The 24,252-nt window shown below is 36.2% G+C and overlaps 1 protein-coding gene across 1 annotated transcript in view; it reads left to right on the plus strand.

Annotated features, from left to right (window-relative positions):
- The window catches only part of FAM3C (FAM3 metabolism regulating signaling molecule C), a 57,135-nt gene that overhangs the window by 22,306 nt on the left and 10,577 nt on the right, over nt 1–24,252 (plus strand). Inside the window, exons 4-8 of the mRNA XM_027075347.2 lie at nt 3,848–3,877; nt 4,521–4,644; nt 17,457–17,515; nt 18,893–18,943; nt 20,930–21,014. Of these exons, the coding sequence (XP_026931148.1) occupies nt 3,848–3,877; nt 4,521–4,644; nt 17,457–17,515; nt 18,893–18,943; nt 20,930–21,014 (349 nt within the window). The remainder of the gene's footprint in view (nt 1–3,847; nt 3,878–4,520; nt 4,645–17,456; nt 17,516–18,892; nt 18,944–20,929; nt 21,015–24,252) is intronic.

Genomic DNA, 24,252 nt, shown 5'->3' on the forward strand with positions numbered 1-24,252 from the left:
TTTTTATTAGTATGCTGTGCCCATACTACAAGTGGAAAACATTCTGTTTTATTTGTGAAAATTTACCTGTTTGACCTCCAGGTGTTAAATTCTCAGGATTGCAGACCTAGTAGAGGGCTTTGGGTTTTGATAAATATTAGACAAAAATTAGCTTTCATCTGGTCTGGAGAGAAAAGTCTTTCACGAGACTTTTTTGTTTGTTTTAAAGTTTATTTTTTGAGGGGCGCCTGGGTGGCTCGGTCAGTTGTGCGTCCGACTTTGGCTCAGGTCACGATCTCACAGCTCGTGGGTTCCAGCCCGCGTCGGGCTCTGCGCTGACAGCTCAGAGCCTGGAGCCTGCTTCAGATTCTGTGTCTCCCTCTCTCTCTGCCCCTAACCCACTTGCATTCTGTCTCTGCCTCTCTCAAAAATAAACAAACATTAAAAAAATTTTTTTTAAGTTTATTTTTTGAGAGAGAGTGAGAGCGAGCAGGGTAAGGGCAGAGAGAGAGGGAGACCCAGGATCCGAAGTGCCTCCTCCGCCTTGGCAACAGAGAGCCCCATGCAGGGCTTGAACTCATGAACCTGAGCTGAAGTCGAATACTTAACGGACTGAGCCTGTTTGTTTGTTTTTAAATCTTTAGCGACTTTTCTCCTTACTCTTAAAGTAAATGGAGAGATATTATGCATTTAAAAGCCTGATGATTAAAGAACTGGTTTTCTCAAAATCCTATCCCAGTAACGTTTTTTCAATTGAATAACATTTACTTTTTTTTTTTTTTTTAATCTCTTAAATTCTACAAGCAAACTAGTTTGATCATTTTACTGGCTCATCCCTGGCTTTCCCTCTGCCTTTCTTTCCTCAGCCACACTCTTCTTTCTCTGAGTATCAGTTGATTACTGATGTCTCTGAAATTTTCTCATCACCCTTTTGACTTTAAATCCTCTCTCTGGGTGGCCTCATCATTTGTTAACTTTCCAGTTTGTATCTTCATCCCAGATCTCATTTAGAGCTGGCTTTTAGACTTTCTCACTTGGATCTTCTCCAAGAATCTAAAATTTGCAAGTCCAACACAGAACTCATCATCCATTCCCTACATCTAGCTCCTCACTAGATGATGAGCATCTACCTGAGTGTGGAGGTGGTGTTTTTGCTCACTGGTTCATATGAACGAATAAATGAAAGCTTCTAAAGCCAAATGTCCAAGAGGTAAACTTGATTCCTCCTTTTCCACCATTCCTCCATCTGTTCCATTGCCAAGTCCCATCAGTGTTGCTTCCTTAGTTGTTCTGAACTGGTCTACTTGTTTCAAACCCAGTCATTACCTTTGTAGTGACTACAGAGGTGCCCTTTTTAACCTGGATTCCTTTAGCAATGTCCCAGTCCTTGTGGACACTTTGTCTCAAATCTTGAACCCTCTTCAGTCAGAAGGTTTGTTCTTAAAGCACCCTATTCTGGCTTCCTGATCTGAGCAGGATGAGCAGTTTTTTATACATGTGATCAGAAGACCTCAGACATTTCCCATTTTGCAATGCAATATGAGTTTGGGTGAGATATGACTTTGAAAACTAGCTCTGCCAATTATTAATTATGTCTTGGAACAAATCAAATCAGTAAACTTCTGGGTTCCCAGTTTCTCTGTTTTTGAAACAGAGATGATGATTAAGTCAGTAATGCATGCAAAAGTACTTGGTGGATAGATTGCCCAGCATATGTGAATGAGCTATGTTATATCACCCCTGTTCTGATCCCCGAGTTTTCCCTGTATCTTGTTACCATAAGTTAGGTATACCAGAATTCCTGATTGAACAGTGTTCTTCTGTAAATATCTTAACACCTGAGTCTGCAAATATGTGTTTATTCAGGACAGAAGTGAAATTGAGAATGTCTAGTGTTCATGCTGCTAATCACTGGTTGTTAATCATTGTCTCAGCTTTCCTTTCCTTATTTACACAAGTGAGAGCATTGGACCAGATGATCTCTAGAATGATGTTTCCCTTACTTTTATGACATAATGAAGGAAATTGAAAGAATGAGCTCAGTAGTCCCAGTACTCTAATATACTAACTGGTCATTTGTTTTTGTTAAGTCTTTGTCCTTATCCGTGAATTTTTTTCATACTTACAGACAAGGTTTGCTTTCTGCTTTATTTCATGCGTTAGACTTTCCCCACGTTACTCCACTTCCTTTGTGACTTCGGGGCATATAATATTCTCAGTGTTTTATAGAGTTAGTGAGCCTTCACTTACTTGGTCATTTTTCTCTTTTTAAACATTTGCATATTATTTTTCAGCTTTAACTTTCTGTTCTCCACTTTGAGTTCTGGACTTACAGGAAATTCTCAATCATCTAAAATAATACAGAACTAAAAACCAAGTGACTATTTATAGTCAAACAGCTGGCAAATATTTATGACACTGCATGCTTATTAGCCAAATCAGGAAATGGCTGCCCACAATACTGTTGATGATTTAAACTGAATCCCCTAGGCTGGGATCAGATGCGAGTGCTTTTAAAAAGCTCTCAGTGTAGGTGGCTAGATTGCGATCTACTTCATTAAAGTTAAGATTTGATCACAAGATTCTGGCTTCCTTGAGCCAATAAATTATAACAGTCTTGGTAACTGACTTAATTTTTTTTAAATATGCCCAGTACACTTCTATTTTAGAGAAATTGAGTTCCTCACCACCACCACCCATCTTATGTTCTTCCACCCCCCAGATTTCCTAGCCTAACCACCAAGACCATTTCATGTATATTCTCCAGCATTTCATATGTGTGTGTACACAGCACCCTATAGCAGCAGCCACTTAAAAAAGTTTTTTTTCACGTTTTTTTATTTTTGAGAGACAGAGGGAGACAGAGCATGAGCAGGGGAGGGGTAGAGAGAGAGGGAGATCCAGAATCCAAAGCAGGCTTCAGGCTCTGAGCTGTCAGCACAGAGCCCAACATGGGGATTAAACCCATGAACTGTGAGATCCTGACCTGAGCCGAAGTCTGACGCTTAACCGACTGAGCCACCCAGGTGCCTCTAGGCAGCAGCCACTTTTAAACACTGTAATAGTCGACAAGTATATACTTAAAGTCATTTAAGGAGAAGTTTGAAATAGTGTATGGTATCAGGTATATGTGAAATCTAAAAAGGACAGACTCAGAGAAACATTAAAATAGTGGTTACCAGGGGTTGGGAAGGAGGTAAGGGGAGACATTGCTCAAAGGGTCTGAACTCCCAGTTATAAGATTTAAAAGTTTGGGAATCTAATATAGCGAGGTGATCATAGCTAATACTAACTAGTATGTGATACTACTCTATACTTGAATGTTGATTAGAGAGTAAATCTTAAATGTTCTCACCACAAAAAAGAAATGGTTACTATGTGATGGGATGGACGTGGTAGCTAATATATAACGGTTATCATTTAGCAGTTTATGCATGTATCAAATCAACATGTTGTATGCCTAAAGTTATACAATGTTACATGTCAATTATGTCTCAAGAAAGCTGGCAAAAAATTGAAAAATAAATTTAAAAAAGTTAAATTTGTAGAGTAACTTTCTGATTGGGATTTAAATTTATAAGTAGAAATAAAAATAAAATGTAAAGATAAGAATAAAATGTTCTATCAGTAGTAGAATACTACCGTCCATAATTCCTCTGCATAATTGTTTATAGTGAGTTTTGTAGCCTGAAGTCACTTTTTCACTTTTTCTCTAGAGCAGTAGTCTGTTTTATTTATTGTATACTGAGCAATAACTCAAGCACTTTCATTTTTATAGTCCTGTTAGTGCCAAATATGTTTAATATGTGGATACTTGCCAACAGCTTTATTCCTTCTAGCAAAGATAACTTTTTCTTTTTTTTCCTAGCAAGGTCAGCATTGGACACGGCAGTGCGTTGTAAGTATTGCATCTCAATATTTTGCAGATGGTTTATTCTATTTTATCCTATGTGTATGAGCACTTACATTCAAACAATGGGGATATTTCAATGTGAGCAAAATCGATTTAGAAATTTTTAAAGTTATAAGGATGCTATTTGAATAGCTCAATATTCTACATATATAGTAGTATTCATAATGGATATTTTGTTAACATTTTTTAGGTTCAGTAATATAAGTGCAGAAAATGTGTAAAAGAATTCCTCGTTAGAACTAGAACGTAAACAGATACTCAGTGATGTGTTAGGCTTTTTACTGGTTCTAGAGGTAACCATGTGTTGTGTGTGCATGAACTAACTAGAAGTGTAAAGTAACAATTCAAAACCTCTCCTGTACTGAATTTTAAAAATAAAAATAATTAGATAAAATACATATACCTTCATCAAGATCAACTGATATATTTATGTCAGTTATTAGCTTGTTTCCCAGGAGGTTCAGTGTTTTGTTTTGAGGTTCTTTGAAACCCTCAGGGTAAAAAAAGGCATGTATTTTAAGATATGTATATCTCAGTGTTTTTACATAATGCTCTTTTTGGTTTAAGACCTGAAACAAACTGACTCTAGAGTCTATTAACACTTTTAAAAAAAAATTTCTCCCCAAAGCTACAAAACCTCCCAGATATAAATGTGGAATCTCAAAAGCTTGCCCTGAGAAGCATTTTGCTTTTAAAATGGCAAGTGGAGCAGCCAATGTGGTGGGACCCAAAATCTGTCTGGAAGACAATGTGTAAGTATTTACCAGTTTGGAAGTATCTGGCGTGCCAGTAAATTTTAGCAAATTGAACCTGAGTCTAATGGATCTTTGGAAAATGTATTGGGCATGTTTTACTAAAGAAAAGTGATTTCAGTTTTCATTACACAGTTTTTTTCTCCCACACGTTTAAAGAGTCTTAAAATTCTGAGGTTTCATATTAGAGTGCCGTAAGAACACAGCATTTGTCTAGCTTCACGTGAGGATGAGGGAGTTCCTCCGTGTGAATTGTCTAGATCTGTGCTGTCCCATCTAGAGGCATAGACACATGTGACTATTTAATTCTGATTCTTAAATAGTAGGGGGAAGGTTAATTCATTTACATTAATTAAAATTAAAAGTTCAGTTCCTCAGTCAACGAGCCACATTTCAAGTACTGAGTAGCCATACATGGCTTGTGCCTACCAAACTGAACACAAAGCATTTCCACTCTTGAAAAAAGTCCCTTTTGACAGCACTGCCCTAGATAATGAACGCTTTATCTTACAAACATCTTTCATTTTGGGGCGCCTGGGTGGCTCATTCGGTTAACCCTCTGACTCTTGGCTTCAGCTCAGGTTACAATCTCATGGTTCATGAGACCAAGCCCCACATCAGGTTCTACACTGACAGTGCAGAGCCTGCAATTAATAGGAAAAAAGAAAAACATCTTTTGTTTTAAATGTCCAAATGCTGCTTGTTGACATGTGAAATAATCCAGTAATAACCTCAAGCCTGTTGTGATACTGAACTGTTTGCCACTAAGCTGAATGGTTTTCTATACTCAGATGCTCTACAGTTTTTAAGTAGTGTTGACTGTCACTTGTAGGTGAAGTTCGTGTCTCCGAAATCACAAGGCCTGCTTTCAGTTGGTTGCTTTTAATCTGCTCTTTCTTGGAAAATTAAATACATGAGCTTATTTAAATTTCATGTTAAAATAATAGACATGCCATTAATTTGTAGAATAAAGAGTTAATTTTATAGTAGGAGGAAACAGAAGCAGTTTCTCCCTGCAGTTTGTGTCTTTTTTTTTTTTTCCTAACTTTATTTATTTATTTTAGGGCACACATGGGGAAGGGCCATAGAGGGAGAGAGAGAATTCCAAGCAGGCTCCATGCTGTCAGCCTAGAGACCAACACAGGGCTCAGGTCCAATCCCATGAACTATGAGACCATGACCTGAGCAGAAATCAAGAGACACTCAACTGACTGAGCCACCCAGGTGCCCCTGTGTGTCTTTTCTTTTTGATGTAGAAGCTCTTGAATTTTTATCCTAAGCCCTTTTTCAGTTAGCTATGGGCATTATTTAGCCTCTTAGAATAATGCTTTTCCTGTAATTAAAGGCTTGAGCTAGATGATCTTTAAAGTTCCTGCTCATTTCCTTTCTTTTCCCTCATGCTAGTTATAATCCATTGTTAATCCATCACTGTCTTGTGACTTCCCATAATAGTCCTATTTTACTGAATTATGTAACAAGGAACTTGGATGTTAGAAGTTCAACAGACTTAGAAGTTTGCAGATTTTACATTAAATCATACCCTTCCCATTAACTTGGAATGTTTCCGTTCCCCTCTTCACCTTATTTGGCTAAGGAGGCCTCAAGTTTGATTCGGAATCATAGGTAGGAATTTCTCTTAGAATGCCTAGCCCATGGTAGACTTTCTTTGGAGACTTCCTCTGCCACCTCGCTCCCCCCATGAAGCATGTTAGTTTTAATACAAAGAAGAGATCAAAGTTGTTTTACCAGCAGGTTCTCTATTTATAGATTGTATAGGTCAAAAAGAAGAGAGTATATATAGAGGCAGTGGAATTTGGCACAGTAAATACTAGGCTCCTAGCCAAAGAATTTGGTTCTAGCATGGTGGGCATGTCATGTGGAATTTGTATTTCAATTTCTTTAACTGTAAAATTGAAGCAGGCCTCCTATCCATCCTCATTTCAGGAATCATTCTGATACTCAGGAGAAATTAAATAATTGGTGGGATTTTAGAGCTATGCATGAAGCCCCAAAATCTAGTCTTCAAGAAGGACTGAATAATTGGCCAGGGATCCCTACTGAAAAAACCGTGGGGACAGTTCACAGTCCAGTACTTTGTCTCGTATGTTCTGTTTCTGTATTGAAAGTTGTTGCAACAAAGAATTTAAACAAAGACCCTGACTTCCTTAGCATCATTCGTTCAGTTATTCAGCAAGCATTTATTGAGCATAGTCCCTGCTGTCATGAAACTCAGTCTAGCAGGAGAGACAGACATTTAAGGAGTAAATGCACATCAGTCATCGCAAACTGTGGCACAAGCTGTGCAGAGCTGGGTGACGAAGACTCTTGGGGATGAGTGATATGAGATTGAGGAATGAGGGCCAGGGCAGTAGCAGCTGAAGGGTCATGAAGGTAAAGAGGTGAGGTCTTGTCTTTCTTTTTGTTTTTAAGTTTATTTATTTTTTTAGTAATCTCTACACCCAACATCGGGGTTGAACTCACGACCGACCGAGCCAGCCAGGTGCCCCAGTGTCCCTTTCTGAGTGTTGAGTCATTGAAGGTTTTCAGATTCTGGCATGTCATGATTTCATTGATGTTGAAAAGATTACCTGACTGATGTGTAAAATGATTAGAACAGTTGGAAGGCCATCACTGCCAAGGTTCTTTGACACTGCCCCTCCTCCCAGTAGTAACAGAGGTTTTTTTCATGTGTATTCACTAAATATATAAGTAGACAGTAAAAATACATAAATAGAAACTTTACTATTTTCTTGCACATGTCCTGAGTACCTGCACACTCATTTCGGAGACCACTAGTTCAGATCAGTGCTTTTCAGTGGGACATTTGTCAAGGTCTATAGACATTATGGGATGGTATAGCTATAGAGGCAGTACTCGTAAAGACTGGGATGCTCTTAAACACCCTCCAGTGAAGCCAGGCAGCCTTTACACATGAATTATCAGGTCCATAATGTCATCATAGACTAAATTTGAGAAACCTCAGTACAGACAAAAGAGGATAGTTAAGATCAGGGTGTTGGTTATGGCTTTAAGGACAGGTTGGATACATCAAGATACATTACGGAGATTAACATAAATTTCAGACTTCTCATTAGTTTGTAATAGAAAATCCTGGGGATAAACATCAAATGTCACACACTACAGGAATTGTAGCTTCTTTTTATTTTGCATTAGAGAGCCCATAGAATTTACTTATGTTCAAGGTATAGCTCTTATTTTAGGCATATACTCATCTGATTTCAGTTTATATGACATTGATATTAGGATAATACCTCACCTTTTATTGTGGTCTTAATGTTTGGTATAGGAATATACAGCAATGATTTTCAGAGATTTATTTATTTGTGTACATTGAGAGGCCAGATAGTATTTTTGGCTGTGAGGATCAAGAGGTAAAATCAAGGATAGTGTATAAGTACTTAAAAAATCATTTAAAATATAACCATTTAAAAATACAAAAACCATTCTAAGCTCATAAATGATAAAACAAAAGTAACCAAGCAGTTGGATAGATTTGTCCTGTGGGCTATAGGTTTGTTAAAGCCTGCTCTAAACTAACCATTTTAAGATGTAGCAGTTAAAACATAGAGTAGGTATTTGAAGCAAAACTGTGCTCAAAGATGTAGAATCTTTCTATAGATTATGTAATATTTTCTTTAGATTTTTGTCTGGAGGCGTGGAATGGTAGTAGGGGGAACCTTCATATTCGTGAAAGATAAAATATTTCAAATTGTGTGAGTAAGAGGGAGTAAGTAGCCTTTATACATTTAAAAATCTTGAGTAGTTTGTCATTTGCTATTGCAGGTTTTCCCTGATTGAATTCCTTGTTAAAAATCGATTAGCTACTGCCCTCTTGTGGGAAGCCTATGGCATAGTGCTTCTTTGTGGCTGTTATTTCTTAGCTCTGAAAGACACAGCAGCATACTAACCCCATGATGATCCTACTTGGAGAAGACACTGCGATACTTAATTATTAATGTAACAGGTTAATCACACTATCGCTTCTTAACATTAATGATGGAGTTTACTAATCTCACATATTTCTGAAGGGAGCAGAGCAAATACATTTTGAAATTCCCTCTTTTGGGCAGCACTTTTAGTGGGTTTCCTTATGACTCACCTTTCAGAACTGCTTGTGAAAAAAGTCTATGCTTTATTACATGTAAATTTTAGAGAATGAAAAGTGGGATTTTGAAGGCAGGGCAGATATGTAACCCATATGGGTAGATAAATAGTTAAATGCTACTAAGCTTTTCAAAATCAGATTTTTATACTTTTCCTGTATGAATCTTCAAGTAGAGTTTTTTTTTTAACTTTTTATTTTGAAATAATTACAGAAATCACAGGAGATTGCAAAGATCATATAGAGCCGTCCTGCATACTGTATACCCAGTTTCCCCTATGGTTATATCTTAGAGTACACCATCAAAAACAGGAAATTGACATTGGTACAGTGTGTGTATGTGTAGTTCTGTGTCATTTTGTGACACGTGTAGGTACACGCAGCCAGTAAGCAGTTGGGATACAGAATTATTGTATCTCCACAAAGAGCTCTTTCATGCTATGCTGTTACAGTCACCTCCATCATCACTGACGTCTGGCAACCACTAATCTGTTCGTCATTTCTATTATTTTGATATTTTGAGAATGCTATATAAATAGAATCATACAACATGTGACCAGATGGGATTGGTTATTTCACTCAGCATGATGCTCTTGAAACATCGGTGCCTGTTAAATCCCTTCTTTTTTATTGCTGAGTAATAGTCTGTGTTACGGATACAACACAGTTTATGCATCACCTGTTGTGCTCGGCCAAACAATTTCATCGTTTCCGGTGTGTGGTAAGCATATGTTTAATTCTGTAAGAAACTGCCAAACATTTTCCACAGTGACTGCACCATTTTACATTCCCACTGGCAATGTATGAGAGATCCAATTTCTCTATATACTTGCCAGAATTTGGTGCTATTACTATTTTTTATTTTAGCTCTTCAAATAGATGTGTAGTGATATCTCAATTTTATTGCTAGTGATGCTGAACATATTTTAATGTGCTTTTTTTTTTTTTTTGCCACCTGTATATCCTCTTCAGTGAAATATCTATTCATGTCTTTGTCCATCTTTTAATTCAGTTGTTTTTGTTTGTTTGTTTTTTATTGTTACACTTTGGGAGTTTTTGAAATATATTCTAGGTATGAATCCTATTGTCAGATATGTGGCTTGAGACTATTTTCTTACAGTGTATAGCTCATCTAGACATCCCTTTCGCTGGGATGTTTTGTACGGCCAAAGTTTTTAATTTTGATAAGTTCCAGTTTATTGATTTATTTTTCTTTCATGGATATGCTTTGTTGTTTATGGATTGGTGTCATGTCTGTCACTCACTCGCCGAACCTTAGGTTTCAAACATTTTCCTCTGCATGATCTTCCAAAGCTTTTAGTTTTATGTTTTATATTTATATATTTAAATCTGTGATCCATCCTACATTAATCTTTGAATAAAGTACGAGATGTAGGTTGAGGTTCAGTTTTGGCCTATGAATATCTAGTTGCTTCAGCACAATTTGTTGGAATGACTTTCCTCCTCCATTGAATTGCTTTTGCTCCTTTGTTAAAAAACAAGTTGGCTGTGTTTCCACTGGTGCATTTCTTTTGTTCCACTTGGTTTTGGGTTCTCCATTCATTCCATTGATCCACTAATTTATCCACTAATACCACATGCTCTTGATTATATAGTTATAGAGTAAGTCTTTAAGTGGTGTAGAATGATTCCTCCCATTTTCTTTCTTTCTTTTTTTCTTTCCTTCCTTCCTTCCTTCCTTCCTTCCTTCCTTCCTTCCTTCCTTCCTTCCTTCCTTCCTTCCTTTCTTTCTTTCTTTCCAAAATTAGCTATTCTAATTTCTTTGCCTTTCCATATACATTTTAGAATAACCTTGCCTCTGAGGCACCTGGGTGGCTCAGTTGGATAAGCATCTGACTTCGGCTCAGGTCATGATCTTGAGCCCCACATCAGGCTCTTGCACTGGCAGTGTGGAGCCTGCTTAGGATTTTCTCTCTCTTTCCCTCTCTCTCTGCCCCTCCCCTGTTGGCCCACACGCACACACGTGCATGTGCTGTCTCTCTCAAAATAAATAAAAAAAATTAAAGAATAACATTGCCTCTGTATACAAAAAACCTTGCCAGGATTTTGTTAGGAGTTGTGTTAAATCTGTATATTGATTTTTGGAGAGAATTGACCATCTTTACTATGTTGAGTCTTTCAGTTGATGAATATGGCGTTTCTCTTTAAATATTCTTTGTTATCTTTCATTACCATGTTGTGGGTTTCAGCTTACAAGTCCTATACATACTTTATTAGATTTATACCTAAGTGTCCCCATTTTTTGAGCAATTGTAGATGTCTTTGTATTTTTAATTCCAGTTTTTATATGTTCATTGTTAGTATGTAGACACAGTTGATTTTCGTGTGTTGGTCTTGTATCTTATAACCTTGCTGAATTAATTTATCCTAATTCTATTACTTCTGTTACTTTCCTTTTCTTGATTTTTTGCTTTGGCTAGGATTTCCAGTACTGTGTTGAATACTAATGGTAAGAATGGACATACTTGACTTGTTCCTCATCTTAAGGGGAAAGTGTTGTCCTTCACTGTCAAGTATGATGTTAGGTGTAGATTTTTGTAGATGTTCTCTATCAAGTTTAGAAAGTCCTCTATTACCGGAGTTTTGAGACTTTTATCATGAATGGGTGTTGAATTTTGTCAAACGCATGTTCTGTATTGAGATGACCATGTGATTTTTCTTAAACCTATTAATATAGTAGATTATATCAATTGTTCAAATATTGAAATAACTGTGTTTCTGTAGGCTAAGCCTGACTTGGTCATAGTTCATGATTTTTTTTAATATAATGCTGAATTCTACTTACTAAATGTTTTGTTAATGAGGATTTTTGCCTGTATATTAATGTTGGTTTGTAGTTTTCTTGTAATGTCTTACTCTGGTTTGGGTATTATTGTAATATTGGCTTTATAAAATAAATTTGGAAGTATTAAATTTCCTGAAAGAGTTTGTGTGGAAGTAGTGTTAATTCTTTTTTTAAACATTTGGTAGAACTCTCCAGTGAAACCATCTAGGCTTGGAGATTTTCTGGTGAGGTGAGTTTATAAACTATGAATTCACTATCTTTAATAGTTACAGGACTATTTAAACGATCTATTTCATAATGGATGAGTTGTGTTAGTTTATACATTCTGAGGAATTGGATCTAACTCATTTGAGTTGTCAAATTCACATGTGTAAAATTGTTCATAGTCTTTATCCTTTTGATGTCTGCGGGGTCTATAGTGATATCCCACTTCACTCTTGGTATTAGTGATTTATGTTTTCTCTTTTTTTTTCCCTGTCAGTCTTACTAAAGGTTTAATTTTATTGATCTTTTTAAAGAACCAGCTTTTTGTTTCATTGATTTCTCATCTTTTTATTTTTTTTTTTCTTCTGCTTGTTTTAGGTTTATGGCATTCTTTTTGGTTACTTGAGATGGGAACTTAGGTGATTAATTTGAAGCTTTTTCTTTTTTAATTTAAGCATGGAGTGCTATAAATTCCTTTCTCAGTACTCTTTTAGCTATGCCTCACAAATTTTAATAAGTTGTATGTGCATTCATTTCTGTGTGTCTTTTAATTTCCCTTCAGACTTCCTCTTCGACCCGTGGATTATTGAGAACTATGTTCTTTAGTTTCCAAGTGTTTGGAGGTTTTCCTGTTATCTTTCTGTTACTGATTTCATTGTGGTTGGAGAACACACTTGGTATGATTTCAATTCTTTTAAAAATGTTGAGGTTTATTTTGTGGCCCATGATATGGTCTACCTTTAGTATATGTTCCATGCACACTTGAAAAAAATGTGTATTCTGCCCTTGTTGGTAGAATGTTCTTTAAATGTCAGGTAGACCCGTTGGTAAATGCTGTGGTTGAGTTCTTCTGTACCTTTGGTAATTTTCTGTCTGTCAGTGTTGAGAGAGGGCTGTTGACATGTCCAAGTGTAACTGTACATTTGTCTCTTTCTCCTGTCTGGTTTTGATTCACATAGTGTGTACCTCAGTTGTTTGCTGTATACACATTAAGGTTTACTGTGTCTTGCTAAAGTGACCCTGTGATCATTATGTGTCTCTCTCTGTGTCTCTGGTAATTTTCTTTGCTCTGAAGTCTATTTAATTGATGATTATATAGCCACTCCCTTGTGTAAACAGCTTTATTGAGATATAATTCACATGCTGTACAATTCACTCATTTAAAGTATACAGTCAGTGGTTTTTAGTGTATTCACAGGTACACTACAGTCAGGTTTTTTTTTGTTTTTGTTTTTTTGTTTTTGTTTTTTTTGGTAGGGGAGAGAGTGTGCATACCTGAGCCAGGGGAGGGGCAGAGAGGGAGACAGAGGCTCTGAAGCAGGGCTCAAACTCACAAACCATCAGGTCATGACCTGAGCCCAAGTCGAATGCTTAACCGAGTGAGCCACCTGGCACCCCTCGAACATTTTTATACCTCAGAAAGGAATTGTGTCCTTCAGCTATTGCCCTTCCACCCCATTCCCATCCCCTTCCACTCCCTTCTCCCCTGCCCCCCACCAGCCCTAAGTAGCCACACTTCATTTGCTATCTCTATAGATTTACCTCTTCTGGACATATTATATAGAAGGTTTTACATGATAGGTAACTTTTTTGTCATCAGTGTCCTCACTTAGCACAGTGTTTCCAAGGTTCATCCATGTTAGGGTTTGATTAGTACTTCATTCCTTTTTATGATGGAGTCATTCTCCATTGTGTACATGTATCACATTTTGTTTATTCATTCATCAGTTGATGGACATTTGGTTTGTCTCCACTTTTGGGCTATTGTGAACAATGTTTCTTTCTTTAAAAAATTTATTTAAATTTTAGTAGTTAACATACAGTACAGTATTGGTTTCTGGAATAGAATTCAGTGATTCATCGCTAACTTACACCACCAGTGTTCATCACAAGTGCCCTCCTTAATACCCATCACCCATCTAGCTCATCCCCCCCAACCCCCCCACCCACTCCTCTTCCAGCAACCCTCAGTTTGTTCTCTATTGTTAAGAGTCTCTTATGGTTTGTTTTCCTCCCTCCTCTCCGCACCGCCCCCCCCCCGCCGGCCCCTTCCCCTATGTTCATCTGTTTTGTTTCTTAAATTCCACATATGAGTGAAATCTTATGGTATTTGTCTTTGTCTGATTGACTTATTTTGCTTAGCGTAATACATTCTAGCTCCATCCATATTATTGAAGATATCAAAATATCTTTCTTTTTGATGGCTGAATAATATTCCATTGTATATATAACACCACATCTTATGTATATAATGAATAATGTTTCTATAAATATTTGTATACAGGTTTTGTATGGACATGTTTTCATTTTTCTTGTATATATGCTTAGGAGTGGATTTTGGTTCACATAGTAATTCTATGCTTAACTATTGGAGGAGCTGCTAGAGTGTTTTCCATAGTGGCTGCACTAATTTGCCTTTTGACAGCAGTGTATCAGGTTTCCAGTTTTTACATATAACACTTGTCATTATCTAACTTATTGGTTACAGCCGTCCTAATGGGTGCTGAGTGGTACCTTGTGGTTTCAATTTGCGTTTCACTGATGGTTAATGATCTTTAATATCTTTTCATTTATTTGTTGGCCATTTGCATATCTTTGGAGAAATGTCTATTCAAACCCTGCCCATTTTTAAATTGGATTATTTCTTTATTATTGAGCAGTAATGCTGTGTTCTTCTGATTAATGTTTATGTGATTTATCTCTTTCTACTCTTCTACTTTTCACCTATCTGTATCATTATATTTTAAGTGAGCTTTTTGACCCCAAACCATAAAACTACTAGAAGAAGATCCAGGGAGAAAGCTTTATGACATTGGTCTGGGCAATGAATTTTTTTGGATAAGACACCAAAAACCTAGGCAGCAAAAGCAAAAATAGACAAATGGGATTACATCAAGCTAAAAAGCTTCTGCACAACAAAGGAAACAATCAAGAGAAGAGAAAGTCAACCTACAGAATGGGGGAAAATGTGCAATCCAAATTATCTGCTAGGATATTTAATATCTAAAATGTATAAGGAACTCCTACAACTCACTAGCAAAAAAATCAAATAACCTGATCAAATAATCAGTGAAAGGCCTAAATAGACACTTCTCAAAAGGATACAAATAGCCAACAGGTATATGAAGAGATGCTCGGTGTCCCTAATTATCAGGGAAATGTGAATCAAAACCACAATGAGTTAATCACCTCACACCTGGTAGAGCGGCAGTCATCAGAAAGACAGAAGATATCAGATATTGTCAACACTTCATCAAGTGTTGATGAAGATGTCAAGAAAAGGGAGCCCTTTTACACTGTAGGTGGGCATGTAAATTGATTCAGCCATTATGGAAAACAGGGTGGAGGTTATTGAAAAAATTAAAAACAACTGGCTTATCTAATAATCCCACTTCTTGGTGTATGTCCAAAGGAATTAAAAACAGAATCTTGAAGAAATATCCACTCTCACGTTCACTGCAGCATTATTCACAGTAGGTAAGATGGAAACAGTCTAAATGTCCGTCAACAGATGAATGGATAAAGAAAATGTGGTGCATATATATGCGCAATGGAATATTATTGAGCAAATAAAAGAAGAAAAGTCTGCCATTTGTGACAACATGGATGAAGCTGGAGGACATTATGCTGAGTGAAGTAAGCCACATGCAGAAAGACAAATACTGCCTGATCTCACTTATGTGGAATCTAAAATAGTCACATTCATAGAAGCAGAGAGTGAGGTAGTGAGTACCAGGGACTTGGGGGAAGAGTAAATGGGGAGATTTTGGTCACTGGGTACCAAGTTTCAGTTATGCAAGATGATTAAGTTCTTGAGATGTAATATACAATGATGTGACTATATTACAGTACTTTATTGTTTGCTTGAAATTTGCTAAGAGGGTAGCTCTTAAGTGTTCTCACCATACACACACAAGTGGTAATGAAGGTGATGAATATGTTAATTAGCTTGATGTAAATATTTCACAGTGTATATCAAATCGTATACTTAAATAAATACAATTTTTGTCAATTAAAAATATACTTCAATATACCTATATACTAGTGTACCTCAACAAAAGAATTTCTTGTAGACACCACGTAGTTGGGTCCTATTTCAATCCACTGTGTCAATTTCTGTCTTTATTTGATATGTTTAAACTACTTACACTTATTATAATTATTGACATGTTAGGACTTAAGCCTGCCATTTTATTATATTTTGTTCTCTCTCTTTTTTTTTTTTTTTTTCTGTTTTCTTTTACTGGCTTCCTACGAGTTCCATGAACATTTTTTAAAATTTCTTTTTGATATATTTATAGTGTTTTTTGAGTGTATTTCTTTGTAGAGCTTTTTTAGTGGTTGCTCTTGCTATTTACTTATCTGGCTCCTGATAGAAGAAGTTTGCTGACTCAAGGTCTAGACTTAAGAATGAGGAAGAAAATGTTAACTATGCAGATTAAAAGTATATTATGTCAGTAACTCTTACATTGTGAATAGCACAAAAAAATGAAGGAGGTTGTCTTCTAGTAATTTAAAACTTAATATGTGTTTCAACAAAAACATCACTCACATCATTGACAGGCAAGTGAAGTTCCAACATATACCTTCATCATTTCAGTTTTTCCTTTGTCGTACTCTTCAAATGAAATGTCATCCAAGGTTTGTGTTCAAACTGCATTCATCCATCACTTGCAATGATAGGTTAGCTACAGATATGAGTTCTATGAAAATCAACACGTTCTGTGAGAATCAGTTGGCCACGTGGGGTTCGTAGTAGAGTATTACAGCTTTTCCTGTGAAATTGTGTGGAACAAATCTTTTTTATCAGAAAAGTTCATGATAAACATAGGCCCCTGTGTGCGTGTGTATAGATGTACCACATGTGAGTGTGTGTGTGTGTGTCTGTGTGTATTCTCACATATGCATACTTGCCCCTCTCCACCAACCACAAACCAGTTGTGAATCATTGAACAGCACACCACCGGCAGTATCACTATTACCTTGAATTTTTAGAATTAAAGACACCTACAGTTTGAGTGTAATAATGCTGATTCAGCAAACCGAACCGACACAAGCCAGTGTTCCACTCTTACCTTCCATGTCACAGTATCCCAGTGGTCTGTAAGCTGCTCGTGGATGGTGATTACCTCAGCTGTAACAGTACAAGTGAGTGTGGTTTGATGCCGCAATTAAATGCGTACAAGATTCCTTCTTCTGAGTGTAGAGAAATTTTACATTGATAATGATTAAGAGGATGTTCACCATTATTCTGGTTTTCAGATTATAAAAGCATCTCACTTCTGTTTTATGTCACATTGATATTGCAAAAAGTAGAAAAGAGATTATTGTTTGATCCATGGAGGATAGTGCAAAATATGTGCGTAATGTCCACATGTTTTAAAGATTTTCTAAAATGCCATTTCATCACACAAAAGAGCAGCAAAAAATAGTATTTGGGCCCTGATACATTTTAATATATCTATTTGTGAATTCTTATTTAAGGACATTGCTTTAAAATTATTTAAATTTAGACTGTCTCCTGTGATGTAGTAGAGACCTTTTAATCTCCACTGCAGTTATTAAACAATTGTGTGTGTATATAATATCCCCAACTCTTTTTTGACATGGCTTTATTTCTCTGATCTAGGTTTATTTACAATATCTAATTCTAAATTTGTCTTGACTTTTCCCCTTCAGTTTAATGAGTGGCGTTAAGAATAACGTTGGAAGAGGGATCAATGTTGCCTTGGCAAATGGTAAGAATAATTATTTTAGCTTACAGATGTGATCAGTGGATACTCATGTGGCCCAAAGTAAAATGCACCTTAATATCAAGGGATCAGGTCAGAAAGTGCCACACTTGACCCTAAAGCCCTCTTCCCACCCTCATCCACAAAAACCACCTGTAGGGGGAGACTCGGTGTCCAAGTATTATAGCATGCTTTCTTGGAAGCCTCCCACTTGCTGTGCAGTGTGTGGAGAGCTTCCCATGTGAAATTGATGAATGCTGAGGAATGTGGAATCTAACAAAATGAAGATAGATTGACATGATGAGGGTGTGTGAATGACAGAGGGTGATGGACTAATGGGAGGGGTGGGGAGAGGAATGAAGAGTAAAAATTAATTGTAACTTTTCAGTATTATCCACATTCATCATGTAAGTTCATTAGTGAAAGGAAGTTCATTGAATCATGAGCATCTCAAGTATTCTTGCAAAATCAAATCTGAAAATCTGAACCCGTGAAGTAAGGAACTGCATGCTTGCCTTTTCCTTCTGGTACAATAACCCTGTAAGGCTGTAATGGGGCAATTAGGAACCACGGCCACCTTACCCAGTTCGTAGTATAGGAAAATATTCTTTACTTCTTTCACAGAAGATAAGTTTCTGCATTTCTACTTTCTTCATTTTCTTAGGTAAAAAGCTCTGTACCTGTTTGTCTAATTGATAGCAAAAAAAAAAAAAAAATACACTTTAAAAGGGAAATAGGTGAAAAAATTTTAAAAGATGACTTTAATGATAGAAAATAGCATCAATTGGGGCGCCTGGGTGGCTCAGTCGGTTAAGCATCCAACTTCGGCTCAGGTCCTGATCTCACAGTTTGTGAGTTCAAGCCCCACATCAGGCTCTATGCTGACAGTTAGGAACCTCGAGCCTGCTTTGGATTCTGTGTCTATCCTTCTCTCTGCTCTTCCCATGGTCATGCTCTGTCTCTCTCTGTTTCTCAATAGTAAATAAACGTTTAAAAAAAAATTAAAAAAGAAAATAGCATCAATTAATCTTTTTGTAAAAGGCTTACATATTTTTTGGTAATTGTTAAATAAGGGAAAGTGGTAACACCTAAGAATGAAAAATATCGACCTGAATTTGAGTGGTCTACATACAGTCTCTCATGAACTTTGGTTGCTGCTCCTTGGCTTAAAGATTAGTGAGAAAGTGCAGAATTTTAATTTATCCAAAAGTTACTCTTTTAGAAATATATTTCAGATGCACACAGTTCATATTTTAAGTCTTTTTCAAAATAACTCTTTCTTGTAAATGAATTCACACCCATCATTGGATAAAATCATTTGTCCCATACAGTGTAGGAGTATATTTCAATTGCGTAATTTGATACGATTTCCATCTCTTTCAGGAAAAACAGGAGAAGTATTAGACACCAAATATTTTGACATGTGGGGAGGAGGTAAGTATAGATAGGTAACATGTAACTGTTCTGTTGCTATAGCACTGACTGACTTTTTAAGCCTCCTCAATATAACATAGCCCATTACTGAGAAAATAATGGTATTTTTGTGTTCATTCATTTTCTCTTTTCACTAAACATCTATCTGTATTTAAGTCATTAGTCATATTGCGTATATTTTGCTTTTTCATAGAAATTGTGTAATTAGGAGCAATAATACAAAAATTTAGATTTTAAAAATCTGAGTTCTGTATTTTGCAGAACAACTAATTGAAAGCTTTGGATCCTTTAGGTTTCTGACTGAACTTTTTAAAAAGGAAGAAGTAATTTAGAGAAGGGCAGAAGCAATTTAAGCACTTTTACTTAATTTTTTTGCATATTTTTTAGTCGCTAAAATAAATTATAACCAGGATTATTATTAAAGTAGATAAGTACTTGAGAGAAAGAATAGAGTGTTCTTTATAGTTCACTGCACATAGATTGATTCACCAGTATCTTCCTAATGTGGAAGTTCCTCACGGAACAGGTGTAAGTCATTTACCAGCATGCAGAAGCGAGGACCTAGCCCCTTGAACAAGAGTGTGCCCCAAAGACATTTCTTCCTCAGATCTGATGGAAGGCCAACACTGATTTATCTTTGGATTCTTTTCTGAGGTGTTGGTTTGGGACATATATCAGCATGAGGCTGTCCCAAGCACCTCCTCATTTCCATTCCCTTTATAGATTCCCTAGAAGCCAGTAGCTGTTAGTCTTGAAGTTTATGTTAGGTTTTCAAACCATTCAGCTTTTCTAGTATTTCTTCAGCTTGTAATGAGATGCAATGTTTTATTTAGGACTTTTCATGGCTGTCAAAACGGTATAAACTTAAAATGCTACCATCAATTTTATACTCTCATGGCATAATTGGCCCCACCAAAACTTACTACAGGGAAACACCGTACCAAAACCTTTGTTGAAATCAGCCACGTGACTAGAAGCTCTGCTGTTTCATCAACTGTAGATGGTAGATTAATTACTGCTGAACGCTGAAAAGACTCTTCAAGTGAAGAAATAGGTGCAGTTTACTTCCATCTTTGCATTTAAAAGGAAATGGTTTGTTAGCTGCTCTGTACATTTTCTCAGAATTGAAAATGCTATTATTACAAAAAAGAATGCAGTTAGAGGACGTCTTTGGAATCTGCTATGGGAAGAAACTGAGTAAATTTGAAGTGTTCCAGTTCTGAAATAGTGTTAGATTTGGGGACTGCACAGAGACCTGATATTGGAGCATTCAAGATATAAAATGATTGGTAGTACTTGATCTACCTCTGACCACTTTGTAGTCACTGAAGTGGTTTATTTTTAAGTTTTTGTGAATCTTGGTGCACTAGACGAAGCAGGTAATGACTGTGATATTTGCCATAATTAGATATAGCCTTCATTCCTCTCCCAAGATATGCCCAGAGGATCATAATCAGTGTGTGTGTGTGTGTGTGTGTGTGTGTATGTGCGTGTGTGTGCGTGCGCACGTGTACATGCGTATGTGTATTTAATTTTTAAAGAAATTGCAGAGCCTTTTATGAATTAGATAAAAGCTCTGTGTCCTTTTAGATAAGTACCCAAACCATTTTACATATACCCAGGGAATCCCTGAGGCTTTCTTCTGCCCCCACCCCAAGTTTCTTTCTTTAAATTATAAGTCATGCTTTAATAGGACTTTGCCATGTGTTTTTTTTTCATTTAGCCCCTGGTGGAATGTCAGTACAAAAGACACATAGGATGAATCAGGATTGGGAAATTCTAAGTTGATGGTGGGATCCTATTAAGGGACAAACTTCATTTTTAACCTATTCATAAGATTTATTTCCCTTTTGGTTACTCTACTTTTGAAATTATTGATTTACAAATACTTCATGTTTTAGTTTATTAACTTTTAGGAGATTATCGTGATGGCTACTTAGTCACTAAAAAATCCCCCCAAACCATCAATCCTTTCTTTTTCTCCAGATGTGGCCCCCTTTATTGAGTTTCTGAAGTCCATACAAGATGGAACAATAGTCTTAATGGGAACATACGATGATGGAGCAACCAAGTATGTAAACTTAAAATTTTATACAATTTTTGGAGCTATAATTAGTTATAAAAGCAATACATTTTCAATGAAAAGAAAATACATAAAGCAGAGCAAAGTACTCAAATTCCAGATAAACACTATTAACATTTTTTTATTTGCTTCCTTCTGTCTTTCTCTGTATTTATCATGCATATATGGTCATAAAGTTAGAACCACATAGTACCTAAAGTTTGTTATACCCCTTTATATTCTAATTTTAGCAACCTTAAATAGTTTTCTCTAATATTAAGATTCTTCAGTAGCATTTCCCATGGCCCACCAAGAGTTGATCACACGGCCCCACCTTTATTTGAAAGTTTCCTATTATTGCCAAAATTTTTGTATCATAAATAACATTTCGATAAACATCCTTTTAAGTAATCATGTCCTTAGGGTAAGTTCCTAGAAGTGGCATTAACTGTGAAGGAATAAGTGTGATATGTTTTTCATAATGTTTAATGCATGGTAAACTTTTATATAAAACTTTTTTCTTAAAATTGTACATGTTGTAAAACTTTGAAAATACAGAAAAGCACAAAGAAAACAAGTTATAGTTTGTCTACTCAGTGATAACCATTGATAAGTTAGTTTCCATCTCCAGTTTCCTTAATACACGTATTTTCTTCATCTTAATCATTTGGAATGCTAGCATTTACAGCATACCTTTTAATTTCTTTATGTGGTGAATATTTCCCATAACATTAAATAGCTTTCATAACAAAATTGTTTATGTCTGCCTAGTATAGCCCTTAAACATGTGTCATGATTTAAAAATTATTTAATCAAATACCTGCTGCTGGATCCTCAGGCTATTTCAAGTGTTCATACTTAGAAAAATGTACTATCTTAAACATTTTTGAACAATCATCTCTTTCTTTAAGACAGATTTTTTTGAGGTAAGGTATTGAATCAAAGGATGTTTATGTTTTTTAAAAATGATTTTTTTTAAGTTTGTACCAATTTTACATGGCTCTCATAAGTTTCAGGACACTGACTATTAATTTTTTAAAAGTTACCAATTCTAAAAGTTTTGGAAAGGGATTTTGTTAATGTGCCTTTCTTTGGTTATTGTTGAGACTGCATTTTTTTTCACAAGTGTTTTTGGCTCTTTCTCTTGTAAACTGTCTTTTGACCATTTAGGTTGACTCATATTGATTTGTAAGGACCTTTATACGTTAAGGATATTAACCATTTCTCATGTTAAAATATATTACTTTGTGGGTTTTTTTGTCAATTTATGGTGCTTTTTGACTTTCAAGGTTTAGACCAATTCCTATTTAGTCAAGTGTATGGATTTTTCATTTTAGTTTCTTCTACTTTTATACTTGAAGTATTTTCCTATATCCAAATTAAATATTTAGTACGTTTTCTTCTTCCAGCAACTTCACTGTTTTCATGTATTTTATTTATTGAACATTTACTAAAAATGTTTATTTTGGGAGCGAGCGCACGCACGTGCGTGAGCAAGGGAGGATGAGAGAGAGAGAATGAGAGAGAATCCCAAGCAGGCTCTGTGCTGTCAGCTCAGAGCCTGACATGGGGCTCAGTCCCATGACCTGAGCAGAGATCAAGAGTCAGACGCATGGGGCGCCTGGGTGGCTCGGTCGGTTGAGTGTCCGACTTCGGCTCAGGTCATGATCTCACGGTCCGTGAGTTCAAGCCCCATGTCGGGCTCTGGGCTGACAGCTCAGAGCCTGGAGCCTGTTTCAGATTCTGTGTCTCCCTCTCTCTCTCTGCCCCTCCCCTGTTCATGCTCTGTCTCTCTCTGTCTCAAAAATAAATAAACGTTAAAAAAAAAAAATTAAAAAAAAAAAAAAGAGACGCTTAACTGACTGAGCCGCCCAGGCTCCCCTGTTTTCATGTAATTAAAAAAATAAATCTGTTATTTCTCAGTGTCTTAGAATGCCTATTTTCATGTAGATTTGACTTTGTTTTTTATAATTTTTGTTCTGTTCATCTATTTCTTCCTTCCCCAGTAAGGCACTGTTTCAGTTTTTTAATAACTATTTTATAAAAATAACTGTACTTAATACCTTTCTGGGGTGGTTAAGAAGTCTTTAATAATAGTGTTTCTCAAATCCCTTCTATGATATTTTATCCAGATGAAAAGTATGGTACTTTTATCAGGAATAAAAAGCACTCCTTACAGATTTTAATTGAAAAGCCTATAAAATTAAGTTCACAAAGGAATATGGCATGTCTGTTTATTGATTTTTTTTGTACCTGCATTTAATGTATAATTACATTATTGCAGATTTGCACTAAGAAAACAGTGCTACTTTGTGAATGTTTTAAAGTGGAAGTATTTTCTTTGACTACATTTTATCTGGTTCAGCTAAGGATGTGTTAAATCCATAGATGGAAGGTTAAATAAAACTGATCTATGCATCCATTGCCATTTAGGTAGATAGAACTAAATGGAAAGTAATTAGGCATTCTTTATGAAAAAACAAGTAACTTGCTATTTGCTTTTGCTGATAGATTAAGATAGTTTACATGTATAATTTGAGGTTTAAAATTTTTTAAAAACCTTGCTTTCCTGAGTAGATACACATGACCTCTCTTTTTCATCATGTTATTTCATAATTAAAGCTGTCAGCTTCAGACCTGTTTCCCTTCTTCTGATAAATTGTGGCGATACCTAAGAACTAAGACAGGATGATATTTCTTCTTTAACTGACGTTTATTGGTGCCCATCATATATAACAAGAGCAGAATCAGAAGACATTCAGCCTGTAAGGCAAAAGTAGAAATCTACATTTTGATGTCTTGGAGTACCTGGAGGCTCAGCTGGTTAAGCCTCCAACTTTGGCTCATGATCTCACGGCTCGTGAGTTTGAGCCTGACATCTGGCGCTCTGCTGTCAGCATAGAGCCTCCTTCAGATCCTCTGTCCACCCCCCCGCCCCCCTTCAGATCCTCTGTCCCCCTCCCCTGTGCGCTCTCTCAAAAATAAATTAAAAAAAATAAATAAATTGTGATGTCTTTATACTTAGCCAATGTATGGTTCAACCTCTGTATATTTAAATGATTTCAATTGTCTGCATTTTCAGTTTGGGTACATGAATTTGTATTTTGAATATTTCCTTTTTCCAAACACCAGTGAAATAAATTGTAAGTATTGTGTCCTTTATACAAAAATGGACACGCAGTCTTTATAAATGGCCATCTGCATCTATTAAATGTAACGGAATTGAAGCATACACCTTGGCAGGTAT

This window comes from Acinonyx jubatus, chromosome A2, assembly GCF_027475565.1.
Source record: "Acinonyx jubatus isolate Ajub_Pintada_27869175 chromosome A2, VMU_Ajub_asm_v1.0, whole genome shotgun sequence".
Taxonomy (NCBI): domain Eukaryota; kingdom Metazoa; phylum Chordata; class Mammalia; order Carnivora; family Felidae; genus Acinonyx; species Acinonyx jubatus.